Here is a 24,816-nt window from a genome sequence, read left to right as displayed (position 1 = left end):
CAGTGAAGGTTGTGCGGGGTGGGACTCATCTCTTTTTCTGTTTTGTAGGTTTTGAAACCAGACGACAGAGTCACAGTTTCAGAAGGGTGATGTCACTGATCAGATCAGTGGCTGTGGGAGCCTCAGGGACAGAGGTGATGACAGGTGACTTGAGTTTCTCATCTGTAGGGGTCCTCATTGCTACTGTCCCTCATCTGTCTCTCTCCTCTCTCCTCTCCTCTCTCTCTCTCTCTCTCTCTCTCTCTCTCTCTCTCTCTCTCTCTCTGGCAAAGCTCTGCCTTTTAGCTATTCTCACTCCACTCTGGCACCATGCCAACGCCGTGTACTGAGTGATACTGGTGTGGGGACAGGGTCCTGGGCACGCCGTGAGAGTAGAGGAACTCGGGGGGCTGGAGGCCACCTGGAGACTGAAGGCCAGTCTGAGGCCCGCATTGCCTGACCACAGGCTGATGGGTCACCGAGGTCTGGTGCTGAAACATCCCCTCGCCGAGCTGAGGAGACCCATGGTTGGCCATGCCGGCTAGCCGAGGGACCAGGGGCCCCGAAGTAAAGTGAGCCGAGAAGTGCTGGTAGGGTAGGCGGTCCATGGGCTGCACTGTGGTGACCGTGCAGCTGCTGTAGGAGGGCATGCTGGGCCATGTGTTACAGCTGATGTCCTCCAGGCTGGGCACGGGCTCGCTGGGGGGTGCGGAGCTGGCATACATGCAGGCCTGCCGCTGGGCCGACTCTGTCCTGTATGAGGCACTCAGGCCCTGCTGCTGGGGGTAGCCTGGGCGGTAGAAGGCCTCCTCCTCGCTGGGGGATGTCTCCATGTATGGCTTCTTGTAGGGGTGCTCAGTGCTGGAGCATTCTTCATCTGCAAAGACAGGAAAGATATTAGTCACCCCACACCGCAGCCAGGGCCAGAGACAGCCACTGAGACCGAGACTAGAGGCTGTCAGCTCCAAACTCCATTCTGACTGAAAAAAAAAAAATGTGGAGCATCATAACCACAGGTTAGGACTATGACTTTTAAGCCAAAATCTTGACCTTGAACTAACTCAATTTCTCCATCTGCAAAATGTAGTGAAGTCCTCTGTAGCACTTCCTACAGAAAGGAACATTGAGAATTAAATGGGAAAATGTTTCCATTAAGCAATTAATTCAGAGGCTGGCACAAAGAAAAGTGCCACAAAACACATTATCGTCATCACCATCATCATGTGACATCATCATCATCGCCACCATCATCACCTTCAACACGGCATCATCATCACCATCATCATCACCATCATCATCATCAACACTGCCATCATCATCATCACCATCATCATTGTTACCATCATCACCAATCATCATTACCATTATCACCATCATCACCAGCCTTATTATCAATGATAATGATTAATAGTAGTGCCATTGTTTCACCCCCTCTTATACATTATCTCATCCATCCTCTATCATCCCAAACCTGGCATATATGTAGCACTAATAAAAATAACAGTGGTACCAGCAACAACAATAAAAAAAAATGCACACACAGTGCTGATGATGCCTGGCTGTGTTCTAACCACTTCCCACAAGGTGACCCACTCAATCCTCATAGCAACCTTATGAAGTGGGTTAGTCCTGCTTTATACATGAGAGAGAAGGAACACAGAGGTTAAGAGGCTTGCCCAAGGCCTTTGATGGTGGCTGATAATGGTGGATCTGTGACTAGTGATCTGTCCAGCTGTCTCACTATAAAGTATCTGCTCATCAATGTCATGGTACATGAAGGAAACAATAAATATCCCGTGCAGTGGATAGGTGGATGGACGATGGATTGATAGGTGGGTCAATGGGTAGATGGATGGTAGACAGATGGATGGGTAGATTGATGATAGACAGGTAGCTGGATAGTGTCTGGGTAATGAATGGGTGGATAGATGAGAGATGGATGGATGGACAGCTAGATGGATGAATGGATGAATGATGGATGGATAGGTGGCTAGATAATAGACCGATAGGTGGATGGGTGGGTGGATGGATGTAATTTGGAACAAATCTCCTTTACTAGCTGCTGAGTCAATTCCAATCCCTGTGTTTCTGTGTCTTATGAATTGGATCATGTCCCTCCTCTGTGCACTAGTTAGTCTCGGTAATGGAGATAACTCATCTTCAGAAGAGTCTCCATTAGGCACTTTGGGACTGTTGGCCCTCTTGGCAGCTAACCAGTATACTGGGGTGGGTCATTTCCTAGAAGAATTCCCAGAAATAGCACGTTTTGAAATTTTCATCCACACAGTTTTCTTCAACTTTCAGGGAGGCCAAAACCTTCCTAACACCCAGTCCTCAGGCTAAGAACCCCAGACACTTTTGGGTAGGAATCATCTGACTCTTCTGTTAGTGTGTTGCCAGGGGGTGGGGTGGGGTGGGGTGGGGAGTCTGCCCTCCAAACACCATCTCACCACTTCTGAGGCAGGTTAGTGATTCGGACCTCACTGGATGACAAAATTAAATTGAAGAGAGAATGGGGGAGTGGATTTGGTCAAAACATATCACATGTATGCATTCCAAAACTCTCAACATAAAAAAAGGAAGAAGGAGAAGGAGGAGGAGAAAGAGGAGGAGGGGAAGAGAAAGAATGAAGGAGGGAAGAAAGAAAGAAGAAAGAAAGAAAGAAAGAAAGAAAGAAAGAAAGAAAAAAGAAAGAAAGGAAAAAGAAAGAAAGAAAGAAAGAAAGAAAAAAGAAAGAAAGAAAAAAGAAAGAAAGAAAGAAAAAAGAAAGAAAGAAAGAAAGAAAGAAAGGAAAAAGTAAGAAAGAAAGAAAGAAAGAAAAAAGAAAGAAAGAAAGAAAGAAAGAAAGAAAGAAAGAAAGAAAGAAAGAAAGAAAGAAAGATTGATGTCCCAAGTCCCTTGGTAACCTAAAGAATATCTCTCATAGCAGGAACAACATGGCACATCATTCTCGGAGGATCTTTTTTTTTCTTTTTTTGGAGCTGAGGACCGAACCCAGGGCCTTGTGCTTGCTAGGCAAGCGCTCTACCACTGAGCTAAATCCCCAACCCGGCACATCATTCTCCTGGAAGACCTGGTCTCTAACTGTGCCAGATGCTTCCTTCAAAGTAGCCAAACCTGGAGGTGTCTGTCAAGCCATTATCTCAAACACACCCATTCCTCGGGAGGAATTTAACCCTCCCAATCGGAGATTATCGTTTCTCATCTTCTGATCTCTTTCTAATTAACATATGCTGACAAACTACATATGGAACTGGAGATGTAGTCCAATGACAGAGCTCTTGCTCCAGATTTGATCTCGTGTGTGTGTGTGTGTGTGTGTGTGTGTGTGTGTGTGTGTGTGTGTGTGTGTAAGAAATGAAGAGGGAAGGGAAAGAAAGGTGAGGAGTCAAAGGGTCTGTGTCAAGAAAGGAAGCTCTGTCAGCCCCTTCTGGGAGCCAGAACCATCGTGGGTAACATGTACAGCGTGGTTTAGTTTAGTTTATCTGAACATTTGTTTGTTTCTATGTGTTTTGATACAAGGCCTCACTCTGGAGTCCAGGCTGGCTTAGAATTTGCCATCCTCCTGCCTCAGCCTCCTGAGTGCTTGTCCTCTCTGGGTTTCTCACTTTGTAAATGGGGACAGGTGTCCCAGAGCACGGGAGGCCTGGTGGGCACCCAGCAGGCTGCGGCTACCCCTGAATAGGAGGCATGGAGTCACTGTGGATACTGGAAGTCACTGAGTCCCTGGAAGATGTGAAGAGACAGTTGCTGTGAGTCACCCAGAGGGGACAGGGTGGCCTTCAGGCCGTGTTCTTCAGGGTCAGACATCAGGGGTGCAGCCCACCTTTGGGAGTTGGAAGTGTTTGTGGGAATATGGGCTAACTTCACCTCTGTCTCCTCCCTCTGACTCAAGGGAGACTGTACTTCAGGCTCCTGGTGGGATGTGTCTTTGGGGACTTGGCATGAAAGTATAGGCTTGTGCATATGTTGTGTGCTTGTTTGGGGTGGGCTCAGTTAGGGGCAATTGTTTGGACTGTTGCCTCTCACTCCACAGTGCCCGCTCAGCACCAGCAGAAGTCTAGTGACCCTGTTTCTGGACCTCGAGTTAAGCCACTGGTCCCCAGGCGCTCCTGCCACAGCTGCTGTACTAGAATTCTCAGGAGCTAGGCTTCCCAATGGAAGGAAACATGTTCTGACTGACTAGCCCAGGCTGCCCCATCCTTGTGTTTGGAAAGGAGAGACGTGCTGGCGTTGGTCCTTGCCTGGGGAGGATGCCTGACTTCCAGATGGACCCAAACCCTCAAACTCCTTGGATTTCTAAGGCCTGAACAATGTCACCCCAACAGCCCCCAGCCTGACTCCCCCACACATCCACTGCCGGGTGGGCTGGATACCAGATGCGGCAAGCGTGCCTGTTCCCACAGCTCTCAGAGAGGGAAAGAGTATCCAAGGAGGGGTTCCTGTTCAAACATCTCCTGCCTGGTGTGATGGCTAAAAGGGTCCTCTCTTGTCTTGGTCTCTGAGTAAGTCTTCTCCCAATGTAGGTACGGGGAACTCTCCTTACAGGTGGTAAACTGAGGCACAGGAAAGGGATGGTGGGGTTTTTTTTTCTTCTAAGACAGGGTCTTACCATATATCTCAGGCCGGCCTCAAACTTTCTATAGAGTTCAAGCTGGTCTGAATCTCACTGTGTATCCCAGGCTGGCCTCAGACTCATGGCGTAGCCCAGGTTGGCTCTGAACTCTCAGTTGTCTGCCTCAGCTCCTCAAGTAGTGAGATTGCAGGTAAACCCCACTGCACCTGGCTAGCCAGTGGCGCATAAGGGTGGAACTGGAAGCTAATCCCGGTTTGCACCCTCAATACCCTGTATCTCTTAGCGCCACACTCTCTGGTTGGCGTTACCATCAAACCACACTCTCAAAATGTCATCTCCTGAGGGAGACTGCAGTGGAGACTTGGTCATACATGGCGATAAAGAGCTCAGCAGGTTTGCATTAGGGAGCTCTGCTGATTAAATTAATGCCAGACCTAAAGAAAAGAGAGGGTAGGAAGGAGTTTGAAGCAAATCAAAGCCCGTTTAGGGTCAATAGTCCCCGCAGAGCCCTTAGCCACACCTTCTTCTGCGCGGATGTGGTGGGAAGGCCACAAAAGCCAGAGCCAACCTCTTCGATTGGTTAGATGTACTTAGAATCAACGCAGCAGGTCTGAAGTAGGGGGCCGCCTGATGCAGGGAGGGTTGTAACCACTGTCGGTTTGCTGCTGGGTGACCACGGGCAAATCGCTTCACCTCTCTGGGCTTTGAGTAGCTCTAATACAGGTTGTGGATAAGGGCGAGTCCAACCAGTTAGGTGGATGAGGGGATGAGATGAGAGAATGCATGGGAAGCGCCTGGTCTGCTACTGGGATGGCTGAGTACCTGAAGTGACAGCCCAGGCTGTCCTCCATGACCTCCACGTACAAGGGTACCCACGCGTACCTGCAAACATGAACACCACATACACACACAGCTGCAGATTGCTAATGGATGTGAGGTTGGGAGAACAGACTGGGTGTGGGATCAGGGAAAGTGGGGGGGGGCAGCTAGGAGAAGGGGAGGGGAGAGGGCGGGTGTCCACCCTTTCTGGAGAAGGTTAGGATGTAGGTGCCCAAAGCAAAGGGCAAAGAGCAGAGAAGACCAGAGAGAAAGGCAGGGCCAGCTGGATGCCTCCTCAGCCATTTCCATTACTGACCCAAACGTTATCTGAACACCAATGGGAGGCCATCAGGGGGTCAGCAGCCTGCATGTGTCACGGCTAGATGTTGTGTTTAGCAGCCTCACGTTGCTGCTGAGATAGGAGGGGACAGGAATGACATCAGACACCTGTTGAGAGGTGACTGTAGGCCGCGAGGGCCCGCCATGGTGGCTCAGAGCTGGAGAAGTGAGTGGCACCAGGACTTGGGGACTGGCTGGAGATAAGAATGTGAAAACGCATCCCCCTCTATCCCTTCAGATTGGACACCAGAGCTCGGGCAGATGGAGAAATTTTTCCCAAAGTCTCCTAGTTAGTGAGAGAGGCCTGACCCAACATCCCCCAGTGAAGCCAGTGGACTTGGAGTACAGGGGGAGTGCGGTGTATACTCCGCAGAAAGCCTCTGGTCTTCCCAGAAACCTCTGCCCTCCTTGCCACCTTCTACACTCCCACCCCCCACCCCCCAAATTGGGTGACAGGGAAGCCAGTGGGGTCAGAAGGCAATTCGTCATCAGTCCCCACGGTGTGAGGAGATAAGGAATCAGGGAGGCTTCCTTCCAGTTTGGGACTCCCTAGGAGTGATAACTCCGTGGGTGGTTCCCCCCTGGCCCCGGCCTGGCCCTGCTATCTGACTTCCCTTCATTGTCAGGCTGCCTTCCAGTCGGCCCAGGATCCAGGCCCCATGAAATGTCAAAAGGGCCCTGCAGGCCAGCAACCTATCCTTGTGTTTGGACCCGACTGTCTCCAGCCTATCTCTCCCAATGGATGGAGTCAAAAAAAAAAAAAAAAAAAAAAAAAGCTGGGAAGGTCTTTTATCAATGCCACTCCATCAAATCCAGGACCCAAGGATCCGAGAGAGCACTTGTCTATCTTTCTTTCCTCTCCGTTCTCACCCGCCTCTCACTAGCAACCAAACGGACCCAAACAAAGATGTAGCAAAGGCAGTTACAGCCCTGGCTATCAAGGAGGAAGGGGTGCTGGATTCTTATTCCCCATGCTATTTTGAGGTTTGTTTTAAGTGTTTTACATGTGTTCATTTTGTGTGCATGGGTATGTATGTAGAGGTGTGGGGGTGAACATTTACCATGGTAAGCGGGTAGAATTCAGAGGACACCTTGAGGGAGTTGGTTCCAGCCTTCCCTCGTGTGGGTGTCAGGCAGGGATCGAACTCAGGTTGCCAGGCTTTTCAGCAGGTGCTTTACCAGGCGAACCACCATGCCAACCTGATGCTGTGTGTTTTTAAAAGCAGCTGCAGGGTTTTCCCTTAACGAAATTGTTCAGGACAGCCTGAGCTGGAGAAATGCCCAAGCCTCATACTTCTGGGGGCAAATGGTATGCTGCACACTAACATCAGATTCTAAGGTTATATGACCGACGGTGAGTGATGAACGACAGAGCTGGGGTGAAGTCATCAAAGGCATGCTTATTGAGGACTTAGTATACATCAGGCCCTGCAAATAGAGAGCAAGCTGGGGAGAGATCTGCTCTCAGGAACACGTGTTCTTGTGGGGGAGATAAGTATGAAGCCAGTAGGTAAACTCATAGTGGTGCCTTGGGTTCTGAGCCAAGGTGTTTTCATTTTTACTTGAGATCGACCTATGATGCTGTTTCAGTATCTCCAATTTAACCTGAGTACTGAGAGTTTGGATCACATATGTTCCAAATCCATCATCCATTCATTTATCTCTCTATCCATGCATCCATCTATCTATCCATCCATCCATCTATCCATCCATCCATCTATCCATCCATCCATCCACCCAATTATTTTTTCATTCATCCACTCACCCACCCCATCTACTCATCTATCCATCCATTCACCCATTTAACTATCCATCCATCAACTTCTCCATCTATTTATCTATCTGTCCATCCCTTTATCTATCCATCCACTCTTCCATCCATCCACCCTTCCATCCATCCATCCATCCATCCATCCATCCATCCATCCATCCATCCATCCTTCTGTGTAAGGTGTTACAACTTTATGTGTTGGCTGAGCCTTTTGAGTTACATTAACAGCAGAAAGTCCAGGGCCACCTGTCCTTACGGTTTTGTGGCTCAGAAGGTCTGAATTACAGCCATCTTCTGACTCCCTGCAGATCCCTTAGCTGAGAGAGTCCTATACACTGGCTTCCAGGGTCTCTGTCTGTGGAGATGCCACAGACGTTTCCCTGCATGAACTCAGCCAGTAAGGGATATGACCCACTTGGGAACTGTGACCATATTTGCTCAATGGGATCAGTGACTTGAAAAGTGGCCCTGGGAAGCTTCCAGCTCTGGAATCTACCCAAATACCTCTGAGCATTGGATGACCTTCAGAGAGCCATCTGCCTAGTCTGCTAAGAGAGAAAATTAGAGAAAGGGAGTAGACACGGGTTATGCAGAGAGATAAGATTTGAAGTGAGAGATTTCTTACTTCAAGGGCTGAGCTGACTCACTGCGCAGGGCAGACAGACAGGAGACCACACTTGGTATTTCCTTAATTAAACCTAAGGAGGAGTTTGGGGATTGTCCCCATGTACAGTCAGGGACTGAGCTTGGAGCAGTTCAGGCCTTCATCCGTGGCTACTTCGAGCATAAGCATTGGAGTCATGGCTCTGCCTTAAAGCGAGTTCATTACGGAAACCATTTTACCCCACATTAAAAATAAAACAAAAAACCATGCTTCTAGCAAACATGCAGGGATCAGGATTTCCTACAGTACAATACTGTGATTGGGTGGTCAGACTCAGGAAGAACTTCCCTGTTACTCAAAAGAATTAGCTGGGTTCACGGGTTGCCAGTGTCCTTGGGCATTCTTTGTACATATGCTCTGAGCAGAATCCTCGGGTCTTTGGCTAGTCCCATTAGAACACTTGACCCCAGGTTTTTCTACAACCAGGGGAGCTAACCTTGACCCAGACAATAAAAAGAGTGAAACCATATCTTCCCCCAGACAAACACTGAGATTGTGCACAGTGCATTGATCATGCCCAACCTGAAGCCTGGACCCTGTGGTAAAATTCCTTTACAGTGTGATGAAGCCTGGGAGGAATTTGAGAATCCTCAGGTCCAGTGTTCATCGGGAACCCAGCTTGGGGTTTTTCTGAGCGTTCTGCACCAGATCTCTCTGGGTATTAAAGCCTGGAATGTATAATTTTACGATTTTCCAAACTGTGTTCCGACCTTTTTCTTATTATTCTTCCTCCCCCTCCCACCCCACCCCCTTTTTTTTTTTTTTTTTGAAACTTGTAATGAATCTGGAAGGGATCAAAAACTAAAAAATGGCTCCTTTTTGCCTTTTTTTTTTCTCTTGCCAAGGGTACCCTGCAGCTGTACTTGCTGTTATTGAAAAGGGGAACGCCCTAGTTAATAATAATAATAAAAAAATCCAAAGCCGTGAGCCTGGCAACAGTGAGATCTTCGGGTTTAAGGTCTGGTGGGATGAAGGAAGATTGGGAGGAAGGAATCGAGAGAGGAGGCGGCAGGCATGGAAATGGGCCGAGGGTGGCAATGTCAAGAGTCCAAAAGCCCTAGCTGGTTGAAAGGTCGGGGAAAAAAAAAAAAAAAGTAAACACTGCAAAACATCTGGATGTCTTCAAACATCTGTGCGGTTGGCATTGTGTACACAGGACACCTGCAGGAGTGACCACAGTTTTCATGGGGGGGTTTGATTTTTTGTTTTTGGTACCAATGTTTGGGCACCCTATGGTCCCCAGATGTGCTCCAAAATGTCTGGCTAAAAATAAACGTGCGTGCCGTTAGGTAGGCACAACCCACACGTCGCAGGGAGGCTTCTGAGCTACCTGCTGTTGTCACCTGGGGAACGAGGTTACCTGTGGCTCTGTGTGACTGGGGCCAGATCTACACTTATCTATTTGAGGGGCTGTTAAAAAAAAAAAAAAAAAAAAAAAAAAAAACAAAGGCTTCACTGGTATGTGGATGCTTACTCGAGCCTTTATGCTCCAGGACTTTGTCTGAGCCACAAGACAGTTAGCTTCCTTTACTCACTGACCCCGGTTGGAGGGAGTGGGTGGGGCGCGGGGGAAATATGTCTGCCTGGCTCACAGATCCATCTGAAGCACCTGGTACACTGCCTGGCACTTGACAGAGCTCAGGAAATAGCTGCTGGGTGGCCAGGTGGATGACATTGACCATTGGAAAGCTGGAGAGGACAGCCACAGGGCATCCTAGGCGCAGGAAGTCACCGCCCACTTTGATTCCTGTCCCTGTCGCTTCTCTGAGGCTCACTTCCCTCTTCTGAGAAATGGGAGCACAGACAGACACTTTGAGGGGCTACTATAAGATGGAGGGGGGTCACGTTATAGGTGTTGCATAAGTAGTTTCTTCCTCGTGTTGTTTAGTCCAATGCCCAGCATCATGACTACTGACCACCCAAGAAAGATGCATGGATGAGACAATACTTCATTCTTTGTGCTTCTCAAAGACAACCATAGTTTCCTCCTCCCCCTACCCTTCCTCTCCCCCTTTCATCCTATCCCTTCTCCTTCCTTCCTTCCTTCCTTCCTTCTTTCCTTCCTTCTCTCCCTCTGTCCCTCTCCCACTCCCTCTTTTCTGGAAAAAAATAATTGCCCCTGACTGAGCCCACCCCAAACAAGCACACAACATATGCACGAGCCTATAACTTCCTGCCAAGTCCCCAAAGACACATCCCACCAGGAGCCTGAAGTACAGTCTCCCTTGAGTCAGAGGGAGGAGACAGAGGTGATGTTAGCCCATATTCCCACAAACACTTCCAACTCCCAAAGGTGGGCTGCACCCCACTGTCTGACCCTGAAGAACATGGCCTGAAGGCCACCTTGTCCCCTCTGGGTGATTCACAGCAACTGTCTCTTCACATCTTCCAGGGATTCAGTATCCACAGTGACTCCATGCCACCTATTCAGGGGTAGCCGCAGGCTGCTGGGTGCCCACCAGGCCTCCCGTGCTCTGGGACATCTGTCCCCATTTACAAAGTGAGAAAGCCAGAGAGGACAAACACTCAGGAGGCTGAGGCAGGAGGATGGCAAGTTCTAGGCCAGCCTGGGCTACAGAGTGAGGCCTTGTATCAAAACACATAGAAACAAACAAATGTTCAGATAAACTAATCTCAGCCCCACTGCACAGGTTACCCACCATGGTTCTGGCTCCCAGAAGGGGCTGACAGAGCCTCCTTTCTTGACCCTTTGGCTCAGACAGCTTAGGGAAAAGTCATCGATTGCTCACTTGATAAGGGAACTGTGGCATGCCTGAGACACCTTACTACACAGATGTAAAGTGGGGGTGCCATGTGGAAATCAGCTGTGACTCTGCGTGTATGTGTGTGGGGGCGGGGTGTAAATGAGAGAGGATGCATGTGAGAGAGAGAGGAGGTGTGTGGGGGCTGTTTGTACGTATGTGTTATGCATGTGTAATGTGTGTGATATGTGTGTGTCTCTGTGTATATTTGCATGTATGTGTGTATGTATGTGTATATATTATGTATGTATGTGTGTGTGCATGTGTGCTACACACACACCACACACCACACACACACACACACACACACACACACACACACACACTTTGTAAAGTAGATCTGGACATTTTCCATCTTCCTCAAGAGGAGGCTGAACTTACAGACATACTAAATGAACCTCTTACTTTTTCCTGTGTGGTTTGAATCTCCTATCACTCCTATCATTTCTCTGTTACTTATTTAAATAATAATGATAATAATAATAATAATGAATGTCACTGCGCACTCCACCCCAAGGAGGAACGTGGTAAAGGAGGAGGCACTGGCAGACGCATCAGTCACACTCACCTTTCCTCTTGGTGCAGTGGTAAATTTGGCTGTGCTCCTGGGCCAGTGGGTATGGGTTGGGTGGGGGCAGAAGGTCCTGGGAGGGGCCGGAGACACCGTTCTCACACTGGTACTGGGACCCTAAATTGGATGAGGTGGAGAGAGCTCGGGTCTCACTGCTGAAGGGACTGTGGCTGGAGGTCACCTTGTGCCTCACTGTGCTCCTGGGAACCACGGGATACTCTTTACTGGAAGGAAGAAGACAGGAAATCATGTCCACCAGTGCTCTGCTGCAGATTCACCTCCTTGCCGAGCCACTGTGTCAGCGAACCCACTAGAAATGTCAACAAATGAGAAACTAGGTGGTCTTTGATGAGCAAGATGGCCCAGTAACTCCTGGCAACCCATACCAGGAACTCACTTCTCATGTCTTGTACATTTGGCAAGTAGGTCTAAAACCAGCCAGGGGTACACCTAAGAACCCTCCCCGGCATCGGGGCATTGGAACGGCTTCGGCTCATCCGCATGTCTTTGAATTGTCCAATTCAAAAGCTGGGTGTGCTGCCTAGATGTTTAGACTTCACTTCTTAGTATTTATTTGTTTGTTTGTTTGTTTGTTTATTGGTTTTTCGGGACAAGGTTTCTCTGTGTAGTTTTGGTGCCTGTCCTGGATCTCGCTCTGTAGACCAGGCTGGCCTCGAACTCACAGAGATCCGCCTGGCTCTGCCTCCTGAGTGCTGGGATTAAAGGCGTACACCAGCACTGCCCAACTTATTTATTTATTTTTTAAAAGGCCACATCTTTGCGCAAGTAGAGCAGACCACCCTGGACAGTCAGGTGCAGCCTTAGGTCTTTCTACTGTAGAGAGATCTTGTATAATATTAGTGGGACCAGCCTTAATATTATACATCCCAGGGGCTCAGGAGAGAGAACTACTGACGGCGAGGACTATTTTCAGGAAATAGAATCTCAGCACACCGAGCTCTATAGTCCACTTGCTTTAATTCCTCTGGCATAACATCCTTTATACACAGCTTCAGTTCTGTTCTTGTGCCTCGCTCCTTTCTTGCCTGATTTCTCTCTGTTTATCTACTGCTCCCTCTTAAGTTCTATCTTAATTCTCTCGTCTTAACTCTGCCTCATCTAGGTCCTTTTCACCTTGTTCTTACCCAGCTAGGACTTTCCCATCTGACTCTTCCTCATCTTCCATCTCGTTCCTCTAGTACTCTCTTCTAGCCCTTCAATCCAGTTCTTTCCCATCTCAGTTTGTTCCTCTCAAGTTCTTACCCATCTAGTTCTTTCATTCTCTTTTCTCTTCTCCATCCTCCAGTGCCCTGAAGTCCCGGTATATATACACTTACAAGCAGTATTCCCTTAGCAGTGCAAAGCCAGGCTTCCAGGGTCAAACGGAGGGGTGATAAGAATTACATAGGGAGGCAATAACCATTAATTATCATTTGCAACCCTAAAGGAAGTGACCAATGGGGAAATGAATTAACTAAAGGCTAAATTCAGGTAATATCTAAGAAGAGGGCTCTTATGTGTTCAACTATAGTCTTAAATGTGATTGGTAGAAAATGTTAAGAATCTATAAGTTGCTAGGTCAATGGGAGAAAATAAAACTGTCTCCTTTTTTCCTGTGACTCATATCTGTCCAAGCTATCTGCCATTTTTCTGTAGGGTGGGGGAAAATGTGTTCAGTTGCTAGGCAACCTGTACAGCTAGATGCCTTTGGTGATAGTTAAAGGGAGATCTGGAACTAGAGGTAAGGTTTGGGAAAGCAGGAAGTAAAGCTTAATTGGCACATCCGTCAGGCCTTCTCAAACAGGTGGCCTGGATGCTTAAGTCTGTTCTTAGAGAGTACAAGGGTATCTCTGATAAAGTACTTTCCTCCATCGGGGGATGGACCTGGCCAGATGCTGCCAATGATGATAATTACAGGGAGGCTTGAGAACTGGGGTTCTGGCTGAGCATAGCTGTCAGTGCAGAAGGTTATCCAAATATTCCTAGAAGTGGTTAGATAAGGAGTTAGAGGTCTATAAAGTTAGTAAGGCTATAAGAAAGGAGGGTCTGAGCTAAATTGTGTAAAGCTATCATTGAACATCCATCTAACCTAGGCGGTGTCTCCTTGTGGAATTTGAGTCAGGAGACTTGTAGGAGGGCTGTTATCATTGTTATCCTCGAAAGTTGGGCACCCACCTGGGTGGTGTTTCCTGAAGTCCTTGAAAGTGGCTAAGGGAGATAATCTGATTCCAGAGAAAGCCTTTCCTGAGGCTATTCTCCAAATACCTGGAATGTGTATGTCCAGAGAGTGATCAGTCCACACTGTTAGCCCTTCTTAGGGAAAAGTCAATTGGGAAAACTATGAAGGCACACATGATTTTCATAACAGAAGACAGCTGATATATATAACAAGCCAAGTAACACCAAAAACTCCTTGGGATTTGGCTTCCTCTGGAGGAACTCCCTGATTCCTCCAGGTAGTGACTTTGCTATAACCAGCTGAGTTTTTATGATATATTCCTGTGGCCTGCAGCAGAGAGATTTCCTGATTACAACTTTGAATTACTTTAAGTTGCTCTTTGCCCCACTGCTGTACCTAACTGCTCTGTGGCTTGGTTTTTCCCATCTGTAAGTTGGGGGGAGGGGTGCAATAAATGTCCCTAGTTCACAGTCAGGAAGGATGGCTCAGTGGGTAAGGAACTTGCTGCCCAAGCTTGGAGACCTGAGTTTAATCCCTGGAACCCATGTAAAGGTGAAGGGGGAGAACAAACTCCACCAAGTTGTGCTCTGACCTCCCCATGCACACTACGGCATGTGCATGTCCAAAATACATATCACATGTACATACTCATGGACACACACACTAATAATAATAATAATTAAAAGAAGAGATCCTCAGGGGCTGGAGAGATGGCTCAGTAGCTCAGTTCAGTTCTCAGCACCCATATCAGGCAACTCACAACCACCTGTAACTCCAGCTCCAGGAGAGCCAAACACCCTTTTGTGTGGTTTGCACACATCTGCACTTGTGTGTACGTAATCCCCCTCCCCCACACACATATGCATAATTAAAATTTTAAATAAATATTCATGAGACTATGAGTGGAAGTGCCCCCACTTTAAAAAATTCCCAGTTCAAAGGGTTGTTGAGAGACAGAATGAGAAGGCCGCAGGAAGTGCTGATCATGGTGGCTACTGTTTGAAGTAGAGAGAAGAGAGGCAGGGGAGAGGGGAGGAGATGAAAAAATAAAAAAGATTGAAATCACAGGATGAGATGCAGAACCAAACCAGGTCCCCTTGGCATCACCCGCACATCCTGCTGAGCCTCAGCATCCACTCTGTGGCTTCCTGCTCAGCATCCTCCCAGGTTCTCAGAATCTGGTCCCTCCCAAGCTGAGGATGGAACTCAGTTGGCAAACTGTTTGCTTAGCATGCACAAAGCTCTACATTTGGCCCTCAACACCAAATAACCCTGGCATAGTGGATTGCATTATAACCCCAACATGTGGGAGGTAGAGGCAGGAGGATCAAGAGTCCGAAACGACAACAATAACAATGATAATAATTTGATAACCATTTCAACATGATTAGTCTCCTTTCTAGAGTATGTGTTTTATGAAGTTGATCACGGTATTCTGAGATATGGATAGGTTTCAACACTCAGCGAGAGAAGCCTCACCCTAGACAGGCTAGGGACACATTCTGATACAAAGCACATATGGATCAGGAAATACCAAGCGTCAGGACTTTTTTTTTGTCATAACCTGGAATCAAATATTTCTTTAGGCATTTGTGGAGGTAATTTTTGATCCAAATAGGTTGAGTCTCGCTATGAACAATCGCATGTGGGAAAGTATGTGCTTGGGGGTACTAACTCAGTTCCTCTCATGCAACTGAAATGCATGTTTACTTGTGGAAATTAAAATGTGCATTTGGAACTGGAGGTGTAGCTCAGAGGTACAGTGCTCACCTAGCATGCATGAAGCTCTTGGTTCAATTCCCAGCACCACAATAAATAAATAAGTACATACATACATACATACATACATACATACACACACATATATACACATATACATACATATATACATACTTACACATACATGCATACATATATACATACATACAAACATACACACATACATATACACACACATACATACATATATACATACATACATAAATACATACATAGCTGGAGACACAGCTCAGTGGTAGAGTACTTGCCTAGCAAGCTTGAGGCTCTGGGTTCAATTTTCAGTGCCACGACTCGTTAATTGTTAATTAATAACAGACTAGGGATGTAGCTCAGTGGTAGAGTATTCATGTGGGATGTACAAGACCCTGAGTTTTAATAAACTCCAAAAATTTAGAAATAAAATAAAATATAAAGCGTACACTACATAATCTCAGGAGCAAGTCCCACATGCATTAAAGGTTCTGGAGAATGCCACAGGCATGAGTCCATGAAGCTGTGATGATGCTGTAATCTCTGTGCCCATTTTACAGATTGGGAAGTTGAAGCCCAGAGAGATGAGACAACTTGCCCATGGACCCAGACTGGCTAAAAGACACAACCAGAATTCTAGCCCAACCATTCCTAAACACTTCTTTCAATGTCTAAAGCAGAGACCCTGGATCAATGTTCCTTTCTACACACCAGGGATATAGCCTTCTCTACTCTCGGCTCCTGCCTCTGTCTGTTATGAGGAAACACATCACAGTGGCCAGGCAAGGGACATGAAGAGCCTGCCAACTTTCCATGACACTACACACCCACCACTCATGACACCCAGGAGTCTCTTGACTATGCTTCCTCTGGGGGCCTGTGCCATCTCGGATCCCAGCTGGGAGGCTCCACACAGCCACCAGTCAGCCAGGAAGCTGAACAGAATGGCATCAGCTTGAGAGCTCTGGCCTTGTGGTTCAAACCGTGTAATGGAAAAAACAAGAAGAATAAAAGAAAAGGCACAATAATAAAACACCACCAAAGCCATCAATTCTCACCGGTAATACTGCTTGGGTCTGCTGAGGTCAAGCGCTAGGCTGTCAGCACTCCAGGAGGAAGGGAGAAATCGTTTGGGGTTTTATATGTTTAACGGGGATGGTTATTTTTTTTAATTAAAGAAAATAAGCCTCCAAAAATATTGGCTGAGGGAATTTACAAGGGAGCGTACCAGTGTGCTCTGTGGAATTCTCCCATCCAGCCTTGCCAAACTGCAGAATTACTCACCCCGAGAAAGGCCAAACCCTGTCTTATAAACACTTCCAGAAGTGGAAAAGTGATATTATCCTCAACAACCACGTGTCCCTCACAGCTTGATTCCCTCCAAGGAGCCTCAAACATTATCCCCAGCGTGTGTCAAGAACATCCTGCTTAGTGCCTGAGATGCTGTGTCCCAAGGCCATCTGACAGTGTGGGGCTGTGGGCAAGGGAAGGCAGTGTGCCCTCTCCATCCTGTGAGGCAAGAGAGACATGGGGAAGGAAATGTCCGAAGTAAACCACAGCAGCGTGGTCCCCATGGAGCTCTTCAGCAGACCCATCAAAGGATCTGTCAGTCAGAGGAACCGTTAGTGTCTCTCTGATGGGATCACCCTGGTGCCTGGGAGAGGAATGTGAGTTGTTTCCATCGGAAGCTTAAGGACTCCCATGAAGAAGCCAGAGCATTACAGAATTAGAGGAAAGGTTGGAAAGGGGTGTGTATGTGTGTGTGTACAGCGGCCATGGAGGGCAGGTTTTCACCATAATTGCCGCCACCACCACCATCACCACCATCAGCATCACCAGCATCCCCACCATCCTCACCATCACTACCATCATTGCCATCATCACACCATCATCACCATCATCACCACCACCACCATCATCCCCACCATCCCCACCATCATCACCATCACCATCATCACTACCATCATCACCATCATCATCATCACCACTATGATTGGTACTGTTCTTTAAGTGTCTCCTCATCCATGTTCCAGCCACCGTACTGATTGTTTTCGATGTCTTCCCTCATTTGGTCCTAGGCCATCCCTTATTTCATGCAAATACTTAAGAGCTACCATAAAGATGAGAAAATTCAAGTTCAGACAGCTGAGAAGAGCCAAGAGCGGATTCGCTCGGAGTCCGTTCTATTCCTAAACTCTTGCGGACAAACTTGGACGTGGTGATGGGGAACTCTGCCTGCACACCTGCTGTGTGGCAAGCACTTTCCCACAAAGCAGGCCAAGGACGACAGAGTTGGGGACCGGCTAGAGTAGGGTCACTGTTTGTGACACTCGGCTGCCCTTGTCACAGACCAGCATCCCACCAACGGGCTCTGATCAGAGGCACCAGACACAAGCCAGATCTCAGGTCCCTCAGCTCTCCCTGGGTGCCATAACCCACAGAGCAGACCCTCCCTGACTCAGGCCCCCTGACATTCTGTTCCCTGGGAGTGGGTAGTGAATGACGCCATTGTCACTGAGTCTGGGTTGTAAAACGTTACAAGGGAATATTGAAACCGAGGGCCCAACTGCACCATCAGCCTGCCGCCAGCTAATGAACCCGTTTTCCACTGCTCCGCGGTGGATTGAATCGGCCTTTTCACGAGAGCAGGTGGCAGAGTGGGGTGGGGGCTTTTGTTCAGTTTTGTTTTCCCTAGTAGGTGCTTACCCAATTTCTGGCAGCATTTTTAAACAACCAAAGCGGGGCAAGGGCTGTAAAAGTCCCGTTCTTGTGGGGCAAATTCCTCTATGAGCTCTCCACTTTCATCTGAGACCCAAATTAAAATGGGCCGGGCAAACACAGCCCCTAGGGAGCTTTCTTGGTGTGTTCACCTTCTAATCTACTTGGGGAAGTTATTTTGATCTGACATGTGTGGGTGCCACGGGAAACCAGGAGGGCACACCTCAGGGGGTGCACACCCCAGGCAACATGTAGCTCGGCCCAGATAACAAATGGATTTGGCTCTGGGCTCATGGCAGAAAGGCAGAGAATCATCTCATTGTGGAGGATAGGCACAAATACTTTACATAAATTTCCCACTAGGGCTGTGTGGTTTGAGAGGGACCAAGACTCTCAGGGACTTCTCCTCATGATGGGGACAACCTTGCCTTGCAGCTGTGGGGTCATGTGGTTATACATCTCTAAACAGAGTAATAGCAGGAATTGGCTCCTGGTTCTGATGCTGGCCTGGCTGGGTGAATGCCCCACACTTAAGCAGAGAGATGGGGGCGGGGGGCTGACCTCAAAATCAATATATAGCCAAGGATGGTCTTCAACTTTTGTTTTCTGGTGTTTTTTAAATGTGTGTGGGTGTTTTATGTGAATGTATGTCTGTGTGCCATGTGTGTGTCTGGTCTCCATGGAGACCAGAAAAGGGCACTGGGTCCCTAGGAACTGGAGTTATATATAGTTTCAAGCCACTATGTGGGTTCTGGGAATTAAATCCAGGTCCTCTGAAAGAGCAGCAAGCACTCTTAACCACTGAGCCATCTCTCCAGACGCATTTTTTAAATTTATATTTTAAAAATTGGGTCTATTTATTTTATTTTATGTGCATGAGAGTTCTTCTAGCACGTGTGTCTGTGCACCACATGTGTTCCTGGTACCCAAGGAGTTCAGAAGAGGGCACTTGATTCTCCAAAACTAGAGTTACAGACAGTTGTGAGCCGCTATGTAGGTGCTGGGAATTGAACCTAGGTCCTCTGGAAGAGCAGCCAGTGCTCTTAGCTGCTGAACCATCTCTCTAGCCCTGACCTTCATCTTCTGATCCTCCTTCCTCTGCTTCCAAGGGCTGAGATGATAGGCATGCCCTTCAGGCCTGGCTAATGCCGTGCTGGGGATGGAACCCAGGGCTTTGCGAATGCTAGGCAAGTACTCTACCAACTGAGCTCTATCCCAGGCTCACTTTCTGAGGGACGGGGTCGTTAGAGAATCTCATTATGCAGCCAAGTTGTCTTTTAATGCCTGATCCTCCTGTCTCAGCCTTCTGAATGCTAGGAGGACAGGAATGCAAGACTCTGTCCATTCTGAAGCACCTAGCAGGGGCTCTGAACGGGCTCTGAACTGCCTCTCCATCTCAAAGATCAAGTACTTCTGGCTTGCCAATTTTCTGGAGAGAGGGGTGTGTGTCTGCACCCAGGCCCCTGAAAGGGGTCTGACATTCCAAAGGTGGTCTTAGAAAATGCTACTAAGACAACTCTGAAATTACGGGGGACCTGGACCCGCCTCCTTTTGTCCCTTTGTCTCATTTCCTCCACTTACAGGAAAGGGAAACCAAGGCCCACCCTGCAGGGCATCACAAGGGAGAAGCTCCATGGAAAGCAGGGAAGTGGAGCTTGGATGGGGCTGAGGCTGAGTGAGCTCTGAGGCTGTCCATCAAGCAGACTTCCCTCACGTCTGCCATACCACACTGCACAGAGATGACCTACAGTTCAGTCTCAAAAACCGGCAGGCTTGCAAGCTGGAGAGATGACTCTCAGCAAGGCAACCCACTTGCTCAGCAAGCCTGAGGACCAGAATTTGAATTCCCAACATCCGAATAATGCTGAGTAAGAGTGGCATCCTGTCTGTAATCCCAGGGGGAGGGAGGCAGAGACAGAGATCCCAGGAGCAAACTGGGTATCTAGAGTAGCTGAGTCAACGAGCTCTGAATTCAAGTGAGGGACCCTACGTCAACTTAGGAAGACACTTGACATTAGCCTTGAGCCTACACACACACACACATACACACACACACACACACATTCATACATACATACACATACATACATACATGCACATACGTATATATACACACATATATACACACACACTTATATATGCTAATAAATAAGGGGAACAAAGGGATTTTTCTGGTATGTTCTAGATTTTGACAGGGGTTTAGATGTTACAATTATGTACATTAGTCAAAAAGCACAAGGTGAACTTACAATGTGTACGTTTCACTCTGGAAATCTAAAATAAAAGAAAGAACTGTGAACACAAAAAATTGAATCTTAGTTAATGATGCACACGCTGAAGGGTTTGGGGTGAAATGGCTCATTCCTGTGACTTAGTTTAAATTTCTTCTGTTAAAATGAGAAGGATAGGTGGAGGGGTGGGGTGGATGCATTGGATGGATGGATGGGTTAGAGGGGTAGATGGCTGTGTGGATAGACTGGATAGATGGCCTGGAAGAATGGACAGAGAGACAGATGGATAAGTATGTGATATGAGCAGAAACTTACAGAAAACTTTTGCTCCATCTGGGAGCCACAGACTGCCAGGGAGAGGTAGAGAAGTGTTTTCTAGCAAACTTCCTTGTAAGCCTGATAAATACTGTTGAAATACAGAGGAGGGAATCAGATACATAGTGATGATGATGATGATGATGGTGATGGTGATGGTGGTGGTGGTGGTGGTGGTGATGATGATGATGATGATGATGATAAGAATGTGGGAGCCTGGGAGTGTAGCTCAGTGACAAGGCACGCACTGAGCAAGATCAAAGCACTGAGATCAACCGCCAGCACCCCAAAATAACGAGCTAAATAAAAATACAAATTGTGTGAAGGATCTAGACAGAGGTTTCTCCAATAAGGCACAGGAATGGAGGAAAGAGTCAACTCTGCCAACGCTCCACGGAAGTGCAAGGCGGTCTCTCCGGGGGGGCTGTCACCTCACACCTGCTAGCATGGCCACTATCGAAATGACATGAGATAACAGGTGTTGGCGAGAAGGTGGAGAAAAGGGAACCCTCTCCACCGCTGGTGGGGATTCGGTTTGGCACAGTCATCATGGGAAACATGACAGAGTTCCTTCAAAAGCTAAAAATAGAAGCACTCTATGATCCAGCAGGTCCCTTGCCGGGTCTGCACCCAAACAGGATGGGATTGGTGACTGGATTCCCTTGCCCATCGCTGTCCTAGTCACCAGCATCAAGACATTGAAATGTCCTATGCCTGCAAGTGAATGGCTAAAGGGAGTGAAGAGTATGTGTGCGGTAGAGTATCAATCAACCTTCAAAAAGGAAGGACTCCTCTCACTGGAGACACCATGAATGAACCTGGAGGGTGTTACGCTAAGGGAGAGAAGCCAGACACAGGAAGATAGAATGTAGGACCTCGCTCCTAGGCAGAGTCTAAAATGGTCCAACCTCTGGCAGGAGGGAGTAGAGTGGTGGCGGCCATGGGCTGGAGCGAGAGGCGTGGAGACAGGCTGGTCAGAGAAGAGGGAGCTCCAGACGTGCGGGAGGGGTGAACGCTAGGAAGACACTGAGCAGCAGAGCATAGAGTTGATGGTGCTGCTCAGGGTGAGGGAAGTGTGCAAAGGGGTGAGAACTAGGTGTTCCTAAGGGAGGAGAGGGAAAGGGGAGGGAGAAGGAGAGAGGAAGGAGAGAGGGGAGGAAAGGGAGAGGAGAAAAAAGAGGAGGAGAGAAGAGGAATAAAAGAAAACTGTAGTTAGGCGAGGTGACGTGCTGACTGTAGTATTGGGCTATTTCGTGGTCTGTAGATCAAAGCTTTGAGTTCTACACTTCCATACATAAACATTTTGTCAACCACACTGCAGTAAAAATGGCGAAAGTGTGGATGGACAAATGAGTGCCTCACAGCACCCTCTCTAGAAGGCAAGCTCCCTAAGGCAGGAGTGGCCATCCTGAAGGTAAGAAAGTAGGAAGCTATCCAAGCATTCTACACGACATCCCAGATGGAGCCTCTGCAGGCAACCTCAGCTTTACAACATCACTCATGGCTGGTTTTCCACTCACAACCTCAACCCCCCTCTTGTTCGAGATAAATGTGTTTCCACCCCCCCTCCCCACCTTGGGGGCCGGAATCCAGACAGGAGAGTGGGGAGTCTGGGCTGCTGACACAAAGAAGTCTCAAGTCACTTCTCTATAACCGGGCATTCAGTTGTCCTTTAGCCACAAGCAAGAGAAAGCAAGAGCACTAAGCCTTCCATATGAAAGCCAGACGTGTGTGGTCAGGGGCTGAAAACTGACTTACAGACAGAAGGAACAGAGGCAGGAACCAAAGAACTGTAACTTTGGAAGGGCGCCGGCCCCACAAATCCCTTGAAATTGTTGAATTTTTTTTTCTCGTGTATATACTGCATTGCAGATCTTTCTTGAGGTCATTTGATTTATTGTGTGTATGTGTGTGCATGAGTGTGTGTGTGTGTGTGTGTGAGAGAGAGAGAGAGAGAGAGAGAGAGAGAGAGGGGGGGGGACAGAGAAGAGAGAGAGAGAGAGAGAGAGAGAGAGAGAGAGAGAGAGAGAGAGAGAGAGAGAGAGAGAGAGTTGGGGTTTTTCTATGTAGCCCTGGATGTCCTGGAACTTGCTTTGTAGACCAGGCTGGCCTTGAACTCAGAGATCTGCCTGCTTCTGCCTCCCAAGCGCTGGGATTAAAGGTGTGCGCCATCACCAGCTGCTTTCATTGGGCTTTAAGAAGGGGACACTGTGGAAAGGTGATACAAGCAAGGCCAAGCAGAGGTGGAGGACAATGTTCATATATAACGTAGCCAGGCTGAGTTCCTCCAAGACTGCCACTGGCATGGGGGCAGTGGTGGGGAGGGGGGTGGTTCTGACCTGGCTACTGTGTCCTGAGATCCAAACTTCCCCATTCTGTCTGCTGAGGACAGCTCAAAATTTAGACATGTCTACCTTAGGGACCACTCCCCATTAAAAAAGCAGAGAAGCACAGGTAGCATCACTCCTGAGGGCATCACAGCCCCGAAGTGCGTCGACCTACAAAATTAGCTGGTCCCTGGTAAGATTCCATCAACACAAGCTGAGTATCCTGAACTCCCAAGCCCAAAAGGCTCCAGGGCCGGAAGCCTTTTGAGCACTGATGAGATGCCCCCTGGATGGAAAACTACACACTGGTTGCCATCAAAAATGCAGATACAGCCAGGCGGTGGTGGCGCACGTCTTTAATCCCAGCACTCGGGAGGCAGAGCCAGGTGGATCTCTGTGAGTTCGAGGCCAGCCTGGGCTACCAAGTGAGTTCCAGAAAAAGAAGCAAAGCTACACAGAGAAACCCTGTCTCGAAAAAAACAAACAAAAAAAAAATGCAGATACAAAAGCAGCAAGATGGCTCAGCAGGTAAAGGTGCTTGTCGCACATGAGTTCCATCTCCAGGACTTACATAAGGACAAAATGAAAAAAACAAAAAACAAAAAAAAAAAAACAGCATTACAAAATTGTCCTCTGACCGCCACACACAAACACGCTATGGTATGCATGCACACACACATACACATACATTAATAATAACAATAATGATAACAATTTAAATGTAGGTGTAGGGCTGGGGATGTGTCTAAATGACAGAGCACTTACTTAGCACGTGCAAAGGCCCTGGGGTCTGTCCCCAGCAAACAACCACAAACTGTAAGCAAGCCAAAGAACTGAGCAGCACTGTGAAAACTGTATATTCCCTTCAGGCTGCGTATACAAGGCCTTGAGACACAAATGAATCTTCGTGGGTGGAGTGTACATGCCATGATCCAAAATCCACAGCATTCCCAACTCAGAAAGGTTTCTGGGCTCAAACATTTTGGGTGAGGGACATTCAATCTGGACAGCCTATAGCGGAAAGGCCACCAGAGCTCATGGCCATTCTGTAGAAGAAAAGCAAGGAGCACCCAGGGGCCTCTGCAGCTGCCTCAAATTCAAACCCACCCCTCACTCTGGAGAAGGGGGTTCCTCTACCCCTCACTCTGTAGAAGGGGGTTCCTCTCTACCCCCACACTCTGTAGAGGGGGCTCCTCTCCACCTCCAGGGCATCCTTGCTCATAATAATGGCTCTGCATCTCAGTCACCTGTGACCCACCTGCCATGTGACCTCAACAAGATATGCACCACCACCCAGCACAGCCAACATGGGACATCACTGTGGCTGTGTCTTTCCGTGCATGCCAGGCAGTTTTAAACCTCAGTATGCCCCTTGTCCCTCACACAAGCGGTTCTCACGGTACCACCCTGCCCCTGCTTCTCTCCAGGTCCCTCTGAGACCCTTGGAATATATACCCTACTCTTCAAGTCCCTGCCACTGCTTCCCTGTCCCAGCCCAGAAAACCGTCCTTCTCAACACATTGAGCCCCTATCCTTCCAAAAGTGACCGTGACCCCTCCCCAAAACCTCCCTTGACCCGAGCCCCAGCTCCCCACCCTTCAATACCCAGGTGTTTTCAAGCTGTCTAAATACTCCATAGACACGGAAGTCAAGTTCAAGGCAGGAATGTCAGTGAGGAGCAGGGTGTGGGGTTGTCTCTGGCCACAGTGGAGCCCCAATCCTGCCTAGGGGCTGAGTTGGCATGCATGCGCAGGGGCATGAGGTCTGCTGCTGTCTTCCAGTTATCTCGGCAGCAGCATCTATTCTGGATGCCAAC

General features: G+C 48.2%; 1 protein-coding gene across 1 annotated transcript in view; it reads right to left on the bottom strand.

The window, feature by feature from the left end:
• Positions 1–281: 281 nt before the first annotated feature.
• The window catches only part of Tbx5 (T-box transcription factor 5), a 44,672-nt gene continuing 20,137 nt past the window's right edge, over positions 282–24,816 (bottom strand). The window contains exons 7-8 of the mRNA XM_059249508.1: positions 11,479–11,705; positions 282–856 (exon numbers count right to left, since the gene is read on the bottom strand). Of these exons, the coding sequence (XP_059105491.1) occupies positions 282–856; positions 11,479–11,705 (802 nt within the window). The remainder of the gene's footprint in view (positions 857–11,478; positions 11,706–24,816) is intronic.

Source organism: Peromyscus eremicus, chromosome 23 (genome assembly GCF_949786415.1).
Source record: "Peromyscus eremicus chromosome 23, PerEre_H2_v1, whole genome shotgun sequence".
In the NCBI taxonomy this organism is placed as follows: Eukaryota; Metazoa; Chordata; class Mammalia; order Rodentia; family Cricetidae; genus Peromyscus; species Peromyscus eremicus.
The sequence above is the reverse complement of the archived record's forward strand: the minus strand, read 5'-3'. Positions and strand labels throughout refer to the sequence as shown.